Source organism: Notothenia coriiceps, unplaced genomic scaffold, assembly GCF_000735185.1.
Source record: "Notothenia coriiceps isolate Sejong01 unplaced genomic scaffold, NC01 NC01_scaffold00011613, whole genome shotgun sequence".
Taxonomy (NCBI): Eukaryota; Metazoa; Chordata; class Actinopteri; order Perciformes; family Nototheniidae; genus Notothenia; species Notothenia coriiceps.
In genome coordinates this window covers 69,926-80,423 of record NW_011344314.1, presented here as the reverse complement: position 1 = coordinate 80,423, position 10,498 = coordinate 69,926, and the positions used below count along the sequence as shown (strand labels likewise).

The 10,498-nt window shown below is 43.4% G+C and overlaps 2 protein-coding genes across 3 annotated transcripts in view; both read left to right on the top strand.

The window, feature by feature from the left end:
* ppp2r2ba (protein phosphatase 2, regulatory subunit B, beta a) overlaps positions 1-5,656 on the top strand; it is a 19,124-nt gene extending 13,468 nt beyond the window's left edge. For both annotated transcript variants that reach the window (XM_010772789.1, XM_010772790.1), the window contains 6 exons: positions 465-642; positions 790-954; positions 3,203-3,372; positions 3,904-3,995; positions 4,078-4,201; positions 4,673-5,656. In XM_010772789.1, coding sequence (XP_010771091.1) covers positions 465-642; positions 790-954; positions 3,203-3,372; positions 3,904-3,995; positions 4,078-4,201; positions 4,673-4,828 — 885 coding nt within the window. In that variant the 3' untranslated portion in view covers positions 4,829-5,656. The remainder of the gene's footprint in view (positions 1-464; positions 643-789; positions 955-3,202; positions 3,373-3,903; positions 3,996-4,077; positions 4,202-4,672) is intronic.
* A 1,319-nt stretch (positions 5,657-6,975) lies between these two features.
* On the top strand, positions 6,976-9,321 carry gpr151 (G protein-coupled receptor 151). Its single transcript, XM_010772788.1, has one exon. The coding sequence runs from the start codon at positions 7,353-7,355 to the stop codon at positions 8,670-8,672; it is 1,320 nt and encodes a 439-aa protein (XP_010771090.1). The 5' UTR covers positions 6,976-7,352; the 3' UTR covers positions 8,673-9,321.
* Positions 9,322-10,498: the final 1,177 nt, after the last annotated feature.

Here is a 10,498-nt window from a genome sequence, read left to right as displayed (position 1 = left end):
GGGGGGTGCGTGAGTAATCTCAGAGTAGCCGTGTAGAAAGCTGATATCAAACAGCCCCTGAGCCCCTCAGTCACTGTCTCTGTTTCATTAAGATTTGTGGAGTAAATGTCATATGAATCCCTGGAGTCATCTAGTTATGGATCGTTCCCGTACACACACACACACACACCACACACACACACACACACACACACACACACACATGTACAACACACACACACACACACACACACACACACACACACACACACACACACACACACACACACACACACACACACACACACACACACACACACACACACACACCAAATTCTTGCACAATAGCAACCATGTGCATCTACATTCCCCCATAGATACCTATCTAAAACAGCTTTGAGGAATGAAACCAATCACAGATTTCCGAGTAATTTCTGTCATTTTTTCCAGTTTCACAGTTTTAACTGACCTGTCTTCACTCATAGGTGCCGGTGCTGCAGCCCATGGACTTGATGGTGGAAGCTACGGCCAGGCGAGTATTCAGCAACGCTCACATGTACCACATCAACTCCATCTCTGTCAACTCAGACTATCAGACATACATCTCCACCGACGACCTCAGGGTGAACCTGTGGAACCTGGAGATCACCGACCGCAGCTTCAGTATCCTCTTCTTCACGTCTTCTTAGGAACTCAAATGTGGGAGAACAAAAGTATAGCATTTGTCAGAGTTTAGCCTTCACAGTCTTTTCTGAATGCTAGAGGAAGCTGTCTGAATGTTTGAGTTGTTCCTTAATGCCTGTCTCTCAGACATTGTTGACATAAAGCCAGCCAACATGGAGGAGCTGACGGAGGTGATCACCTCTGCAGAGTTTCATCCCCAGCAGTGTCACACCTTCGCCTACAGCAGCAGCAAGGGCTCGATACGCCTCTGTGACATGAGAGAGGCCGCGCTCTGTGACAAACATTGCAAATGTGAGTACAAGCAGGGTAACGACAAAGAGCCAACACATCTCTTTATAGATTTTCTTTCATGTGAAAATATTCCAGTTTTTATGCCGAGCATCATGCATTGTTTATGCTCCATGGTGCCTCATTAGCCACCACAAAAAGGCCGTAAAACGAAAGGCATTGGGTGATTCTTTTATTTGTTCTTTATCATTTATTTATTCCTTAACTGTTATGTATTATTTAAATGTTACACCTCTACTGTTGCTTCAAAGCCTTCTCTCTAGAAGGCTTCTGCATGAAATTCCCCTTGCTTGAATAACTGGTCGCATTGTATTGCATTAAACTGAATCAATGACTCCCTTTAATGACTATAACTGATTTTCCCCCTTTAAACAGTCAAATGTCATTATTCAGTCTAAAAACATTAGAAACCCAGTTTGTGTAATTTGAGGTTTATTGTAGCATGTCATTTTCCTTTTCTTGGATATCAAAATCTTTAAATTCATATAAATGACACAATAAATGGACCTCAATATCATGGTGTTGTATTATTATTAATATGTTATAGCTTCAAGCAGAATGGAAGGTCAGAAAAAGAACGTGTGTTGATATATGTTTTTAAATACATAATCAAAACACAAAAGACAGAGGTGGGAAACCACGAGACAATTTTCACAAATTCACATTGAATGTATTCGCTTCAGCTCTGCCTTTGTGTGGTGTTCCCTCTGCTTTATATGAAGGGGTTGATAACCCATCAATAATTCTCATTGTGTGTTTCAAACAATGAACGGCCTTCTCTAAAGCCTAACATCTCATGCATTCGCGTGGGCCAAATGAATAATGAATACATTGACATTTTCGATGCAAAATCAATAGTTTAAGAGCAATCGCATTAGTCCCTCATGGACACACCTTGTTGTTCGATAATGCCAGTCATTTCCTCAGACATATTGATGTGTTCATTCATGCGCTAACATGGCCTGTAGAATTCAACATGATCATTTATTTTGGGGCGGAATAGGTATAATATAGGCCCAAAAGGTTTGCATTTAAGTGTACATTTTAAGTTGTGGCATTTAGTGCTGTTTCATATTGAAATAGACGTGCGATCACTTGACAGATGCATTGCTCATACACACACACACACACACACACACACACACACACACACACACACACACACACACACACACACACACACACACACACACACACAGGTGCTCTCTTTAGCCTTGGGACAGGTCATACTGTCTCACTGCATGAACAGTGTATGGCTCAGAGCGATATTTCCCTCCCACGCATGCACACACACACACACACACACACACACATTCCGCCCCTTGACACACACTCACATACACAATACTTCCTTAACCTTGTACATAAAAAACACAATCATACTGTATCCCCTCCCATACCTGCTGCTGGTGTCTGTCAGATTGAAGATGGTTAGATGCATAGGGGAGGATTGCCAAAGCGCAGAGCCCCAGGACACAGAGAGGGAGACCCAGCAGCCCCCATGCCCACTCCCCAGGGACCCTATTATACACCCCTGCAGTGGGAAAGGGAGGAAGGGCAGGGACGCACATATACATGCATATATACATGCACATATTGCACACACCCTAAGCTCCTTCACTGACACACACACAAATCCAGTGGGGCCAAAATGGGCCCAGCACTTTGACATTGATTTGTTTTCCTTATCCCTTCCTCATCCCCCCATTTTTCATCTCTCGCATCCCTTGTTAGACTCCCCATTGACACATCACAGAGCTATTCTCCTGGCCTCAGCTGAGGAGGAGGAAAGGGGGCATTTTTTGGATTGATGGAGAGTAGAGAGGGGAGGAAGGGTGGGAGGAAAAGAGGAGGAGGAACAATAACTTGACAGCTAACGATGGAATGCCTGGCTCTTATCCCCAGCGTGTTGGCCTGCACACAGATCAGCAGCTGCCAGAATCAATGTGAATCATAACCAATATTTACCCAGCATGCTGACCCACCACTCTCTCCCTAAACACACACAGAAATAATGCCATGAAGAGATGCAGCTGCTGCGGCAAACCCCGCACCAAAGCATTGTTGTGCCTGTTATGGTTTGCTAATGACGGCCCCCACCACCCAAACTAAATCTGCCTCGTTTTTTTCTCAATGCGAATGATTAAAAGACCTGCCGGGGGAAGAACATCCTTTTTAGGCAGCGACCTCCCATGGTGTAAAATGTGTTTTCTCTGTCAGAAGATAACTGCTTTTTGTTTTTCTCTCCTAGACTTTGAGGAGCCTGAGGATCCCTCCACTCGCTCCTTTTTCTCTGAAATCATCTCGTCCATTTCTGACGTGAAGTTCAGCCATAACGGCCGCTACCTGATGACAAGGGACTACCTCACTGTCAAAGTGTGGGACCTTCAAATGGAGAACAAACCACTGGAGACTTACCAGGTAAGCTTTCATCTTGCTTTTATGAGCCTGCTAGTTCGAAAGCGGCGAGAAAAATCCTAAATAATGTCAAGATCAAATCAAAACGTATTGATTTTCAGACTAATCGCTCAACATAATCCTGTTTCACTGTCCCCCTGCCAATCTGTAACTGTCATCTTCAGCGATTACCCCAGGCGGGCTTATTGAGCTGACTGTCGGTCAAAAGACAGATAGTGCCGCTGCTGATGCAACCTGAAGGGCATAACCTCCCACTGTGTGGTCACTGGGGTCAGATCCACACTCTGTGATCATGGGAAGCCATCTTAGGGCAGGTCATGATTGATAACGCCATCAGCCAGGCTCAAGGGATTCCCCATTCAATTCCAGCAGCGCCTCCACCTGCTAGCTAGGGTCTTAGCAAGGGTCACCAGGTCTGAAAGGGATTATTGAAAGTAGAGCATATGGTAGAGCAGTTTATGGCGATGTGAGGAACTTAGGTCATTGGTGGATCTAAGATCTTCAGATGTTCATGTTTTTATTTTTATTTTTCAGGTTCACGACTACTTACGTGGCAAACTTTGCTCTCTGTATGAGAATGACTGCATCTTCGACAAGTTTGAGTGCGTCTGGAATGGATCAGACAGGTACGATTCACTTCTTATCCATCCATCGATCCATCCATTAGTTTATCTCAATAATAAATGCAATCTCTCTTCTCCTCTTCAGTGTCATTATGACCGGCTCCTACAACAACTTCTTCCGAATGTTCGACCGCAACACTAAACGTGACGTCACACTGGAGGCGTCCAGGGAGAACAGCAAACCCAGAGCCATTCTCAAGCCTCGCAAGGTAAAGCACAAATCATGAATACAGGTTAACTGATATCCAGAGGTAGCTGGATTCTTTTTTTTTTTTAAAGTAGAAGACAGTGGAGAAAGATTCATGACGATTACCATATGTGTTGTATATACGTAGTTTCTGCTAGCAACTAACAGCATACAGACAAAGTTAGCAACTATAGCTAAATAACTTGGTGTAGAACTTAGCATCTAAAGACAAAACATTTAGCATCAGGGGCTAGAGACTATGACAGAGCTAAAAGTAGAGTTAACATGGGGGTTCATTTTGGGTTGGACACATGACTCGAAATGAATGGTTATTTTGCTACATGTCTCCAGAGTGTGTAAATAAACTGCTAATGAAATATCTATATCTACTCTATAAGGTGATATTAACAATGCAGCTTTAACATCACTGAAATATGTTAATGTGTGCACAATCAAATATTAACGCCTCTTCATCTCTACTGTTGTCCTCCAGGTGTGTGTGAGTGGGAAGCGGCGTAAGGATGAGATCAGTGTGGACAGCCTTGACTTCAGCAAGAAGATCCTCCACACTACGTGGCACCCCCATGAGAACATCATTGCTGTAGCGGCCACCAACAACCTGTACATCTTCCAAGACAAGGTCAACTAAAGGGGCGATCTGCCTCTGCTGACCCCTCACCCCTTCACATGAGGGGGCTGCAGGGAGAGCTAGGGTTGGAGGAAGAGAAAGATGGAGCCCTAATCTGCATCCTTCCCCTCTTCTCCCTATGACTTGTTGCTGCCAGTCTTGAATTTTGCTGAAGATGTGCAGAGATCAGTATCCAGAGACTGAAATATGGACGCTGTTTTATTTTGGGAATTTGATACAATCTGGATACAGCGTTATAAAAAAAAAAAAGATTTGTCGAATTTGAGAATGGACTTTCATTCTTCAAATTGACTTCTTATTTAATTTATTTAGCCATGCGGACACCTGGAGAAGTGAATCCCGTGCAACAAGAGGATTGCTGCATGAACCACGTGATGTAGCAGCCCTCCGGAAGGGACCCTGGAGGAAGGGGTTACACTGAACTTTAAGAAGAGCACACAGACAGAAACCTAGCTTACATGATGGTGGCTCATTGTCATGTAGCAACAGTGCCCCCTCTCTTTCATTCTGCTCATGCTGCAGTGCATGTGAACAACCCTGCGGCCTCTAACTGGGGCGGACAGTGCAACCTGCAGCACAACTCTTACTAAAGAGAGCGAGGTTGTAAATCTCTGATCCCAGATACCGAGAGTTCTCTCTGCTTTGGACACAACATGGTCAGTCCTTTTAGTACCAATTCTGTGTCTCCCTGGTGAGACTGCTGTCGTCTGTAATGTGAATGAAGCCCTTCCAGGGTGTGTCAATGGTTTTATTTAATGCTGTTGTTTTATTGAGTCCTTCGCTCGGTCAATGAGTCTGTTTAGAAGCTGTGGTGCCTTCTTTTGGTATGGGGGGGGTTGGAGGTAGTGGGCGGGAGGGTGGTGGGGTTGAGTAACAAGGCAGGAGTGTGAATGTTTCAAATGAAATGTTAATTTAGGATTTTTATTTCTGTCTTTCTCCATCAAGAACAAAACAAAATAGCTCTTCGGAGTTTTCCAAATGGAAAAAAGAGCTGGAAGCGATGCATTCATGATGACATCATAGCACCGGCTACATGCTTGTTCTTCAGGGGGGGACGCTGAGATATGTACAAAGTTATTGTTGCTCCTATCACATTGCAGTCAGTCTGATGTCAGCCGTTTGCAAAAGAAAAGACACAACAAATAATTGTTTTGCAAATGCCCTCGCAAAAAACACCTCGCCCCGTTTTTAACCTATTTGGATTGTACTGAAAATGATCTGTAGATTGTAGAACTGTCCATTTTTTACGATGATTTATTAAAGTTCATTGGGTAACATAATGCTAGCGTAGCTCTTTTTGCATGCGTTGGATCTTAATCTGATGAACCCGACAGCCTGCACATAGATACTTTGAACATCTACAGATCATCTGAAGCACAATGCAAGTAAAATATTTGCCTGTCCTCGTTCCTCCTCTTGTTAAAGATTGGTAACGTGGAACAGTAGCAGGTTTGTTTTTCAGCACTAAGCTCTGATCAGTCGGGAGATCTTCATTTGTCTAAGATTAGTTTTTAAGAGCCAACTCCCATAAAGAAAAGCAGTCAAAGGTCTAAATGAACTCTGTGAAATCAGGGAATTATTAAGTGTGATTCCTTTAAACAGTAATGTCTTCTAAACAACCTCCTTTGTGACACTTCTAATTGAAAAAAAAACTTTTATAGCTCAGAATGTAATGAAATGCAATTAATTACCATGCAGTCTTTATGCTTAATGGACTTTCTTTGAATAAAAAAAGAATGAAGATGTGCAAGATGAAAGCCCTGGACCTCCTCTGTTTATAACGCTGAATGTACTTCAAATGATTCATTGCTGCTTGTGGTGCAAGAGGGCCCTCGTGTGGATGGAGTTAGACATATAAAAGCAGTCTGGATGAAACAGGATTTTCCTCCACTGGACCCAGTCGGTGGTTGATTTCAAATCAAGAGCCAAATTGACCATTTTCTTAAATGTTTAGATTATTCATATTATGTAATTTACCATTATAGGAGCAGAAATCCAACATATAACATACACAATTGACTGAATCCATCTAGATTGCTGGTGGATGCTTCAGATGTTATAGACCATGAACACATTTTCAAAGGCCATTGGGCTATATCAAAAACATCAGTAGTCAAGCATTAGTATAAGAAAACTGTAAATTTGCTATCCCATACATTCCCGTGTCCTACTGTGCACATTATGCAGAGTTTTTCTAATTGGCCCCGTGAGGCAGTAGTCGACGCACATTTCGTCAGCTGGGGACAGCAGCTGTCAATCAAACTGCATCTTTATAACCAGCGGCAGAAGCTGCATCATTGCGTCTCAGGATAAACCCTGGGACAGACAGGAGCTCCACTGTGATTATTGATCGGCAATCGATAGTTCTGTCTGATGCAGTTATTCAATCAGGTTTGGATTTAAAGTGGTAGCATTGCTTAACATATTAAATCATTCTTTTTAGCATTTTCTCCTTCTTCTCCTGGCAGGCTTTAACTTTTCCTAGTGTTTCTTCTTATATCATCTCCCCATCTTTTTGGGAAAGATGGATAAGTTGAGTGGGAACAATGCAACACTTGTGAACAGCTCTATAGACAAGTGGTCCTTCAATGAGCGAGGCTTGTACCCACACCTGGACCCCGGGGAGCTGAGGGTCCTGATGCCGGCCATTCTAGGAGTCCTCTGTTGCTTGGGTGCGGCTTGTAACCTCACTGCAATGGTCATCTTGTTCTCCAGCGCTCACAGGGGCAAACTATCTCTCATCAACTCCCTGGTCTTCAACTTGATGTTTGCCGACGGGCTGGTGCTGCTGTTCGCTGTGCCTTTCAGGGCTGCGGTCTACTCCAAAGCCTCCTGGACTCTGGGCTGGGTTGTCTGCAAGACGGCCGACTGGTTCCTCCAGTCCTGCATGGCAGCCAAGAGCTTCACAGTTGCCATCATGGCCAAAGCTTGCTACCGCTACGTTTCCAACCCCAACAAGCAGGTGAGCATCCACCTTGGCTCCATCCTGGTGGTGTTCTTCTTCATCTGGCTGTCCGCTTGCTCCGTCACCATCCCTCACTGGCTGTTTGCCACGCTCCAGAGAGAATCTCGTGGACTGGTGTGTGTGATGGTGGTTCCTCCTGAAGCCCGGGACTTCATGGCTGTGTACGTCAAAGCTTACCCCCTGGGAGTGTACTGTGCACCCCTCAGCTTTTCCCTGATTTATTTCTGGAGGGCTTACAGCCAGTGCCAGCGGCGCTCCAGTAAGTCTCAGAACCTGCGCACACAGATAAGGTCCAGGAAGCTTACCTTGATGCTGTTCAGCCTGACCGTGGCCATGGCTATTCTCTGGCTTCCACAGTGGGTGGAGTGGGTTTGGGAGCGTCATATAGCAGAAAAGGACATTGCAGGAGCCAAGCCTCTCGTCTCCTCTCTTCCCCCTCTTCTGACCCTTTCTGCTCAGCTGCTCACCTTCTCCCTGTCCCTGGTGAACCCTCTAATCATCCTCTCCCTCTCCGAGGAGTTCAGAGAGGGCTACAGGGGGCTCTGGAGGCGCCTCACCATGCGCAAACATCGTCCTACCAAGAAAAAACCCGGACCTCACAACCCTACTTGTCTCCAGTCTCCTCGCCCCAGACCGGAGACTTCGTTCCAGCTGCGGGGGGAGAAGAACAATCGATCAACCTCCAGCCAGGGTCCCTGCAGAGAGGCTGAGCCCCAGCAAGAGCAAGGAGGAGAGAGAGAAGTAGACACAGAGAGTCTCAAAGATGGGATCGTCTTGCCTGATCTGGAGCAGTTTTGGCACATGAGGGAGACTGGATCTAATGCGGAGGAAAATGATCCAGTGCCGTGGGAGAACCAAAACAAAGAGGGGGAAACATAACACCAATATGATCCTCAGACAGCAGCTTCTTCATCTACAGATCTCAGTTTATGTACTGCTGCTCACTGCACTATCAATTCATTGTATTCTGTCAACAGTGTTAATGTAATTATTCAAAGGTAAGACGTGCAATACAAGAGTGGAGTACAAGTGGAGCAGTGTCTTCAGTATATATGATAAATATTACACAATTATTGTCTTTCTTCTGTGTTTGGAATTTTAAAAAAGTATATAATATATAATGGAAGAATAATTAGGGTGAAATTACTTTGGTGGCTGTAAATAACGCTTGTGTTAATGATGATAATGTGAATTCAATACACAGTATATTTATATATATATTTCATTATACTCTTTGGTATATTAAACATTGTAAATTACAGGTTTCTTGAATCAACTGAACAACCCACTGTGGGAGTAGTAAAATGTTTAACGACTGGTATGCTGCAAAAAATCTAGCATATTGGAAGTACATGTTAACATCCGTAAATGTATGTTGCCCTCATGTGCAATCATTGTATGAGTACACTCTTTGGATAAGCAGATTTTTGTAAGTGAAAGTGGAGAAAGTGTTAGTTTTCTGTACTCTTTTTGTGAGAGAGAGCTTTATGTCGCTAATCATTGTGCATCAAAATGAATAGTGTTTACAATAAAGACAATTCTAAAAAGGTTGCCTCTGTGTGACAACATTGTCCTGGGGTGAAGATATTAGAGAAAAATTAGAAGCACAACAGTTCATTTTTTAGTTGAAGTTCAATCAGGAATGCTCCTGTTATTGGTTCAATCAATGACATACAGACGCACACTTGTACATCCAGGACTTAATGAGATGTCTCAGACATCGGCGGATGGTCTCCCGCTGACACCAGGTCATTAAATATTATTTTATAAGGGCATCCATTAGAATTGCCATGGGTTCTCATTAGAGGTAAAGAGCTTTCGTCTGAACTCTGAAGTTCTGTCAGTGGACCCGCCTCTGTGGGAAGCTCATAACAAATTTCAATGTATTGACCTAAATGTCTCACAATTAAAGGGATAATCATCAAGAGGAAACTGTGCCCAAGCTGATCTGCAATCGATTCGTCTGTCTGGTTTAAAAGCAACCCAGCTGTGCTGAACATTGAGTGTAAATAATGAAGATTTTCACACCAAAAAGGACCTACATTAAAAATGTACATCAAAGGTATAAGGTTTGCATAAATGTAAAGTTCAAGAAAAAAAGAAGACATTTTTAGGATAAAGGAGTCTTTCCACATTATCTTACACCACTTTTTGCTCACCCCTCTCCCTTATGACATTTCCCTCTCATTAATCATTGATGTTGACCTTTTATTGCTACAGGCAAGTACCTCCAGCAGAGCAACACTTAACTATATAACCCAGCATCAGTCTCCGGGGTGGTGACCCGGCCATAAACACTGAAGGCAAAAAGCTATGCACTCATTGTTAGAAAGCAATGTAACCTTCACTGTATGAAGAGAGGAATGATTAAAGGTTATTTAACAACAAAAACACATAAACAGTAACTGTGAACATTAATGATGCCATCTTTAAAAGTACACTTTGTGTCCACTATTTCCAGCCTGTACAGTTTGCCAAGTAAATGAGGCAGTAAATCACTATTTGCAATTACTATTTGTTAATTAGAAAGGCCTGAAGCTGTGACTCACTGTTAAACAACTGGTGCAATCTAGGCTATCACATATTTAATACATATTTGATAAGATAAATAAAGAAGTTGAAACACGGAATGAAGTAGTTTTAAATAAAAAAGCAGTGTCAGCCTCAGCCACATGAAGGCAATCCCTTGGAGTTACGGAGAAAAT

What these genes read in the sequence shown, in the direction of transcription:
- gpr151 (XM_010772788.1), top strand. Translation starts at nt 7,353, where the DNA reads ATGGATAAGTTGAGTGGGAACAATGCAACACTTGTGAACAGCTCTATA.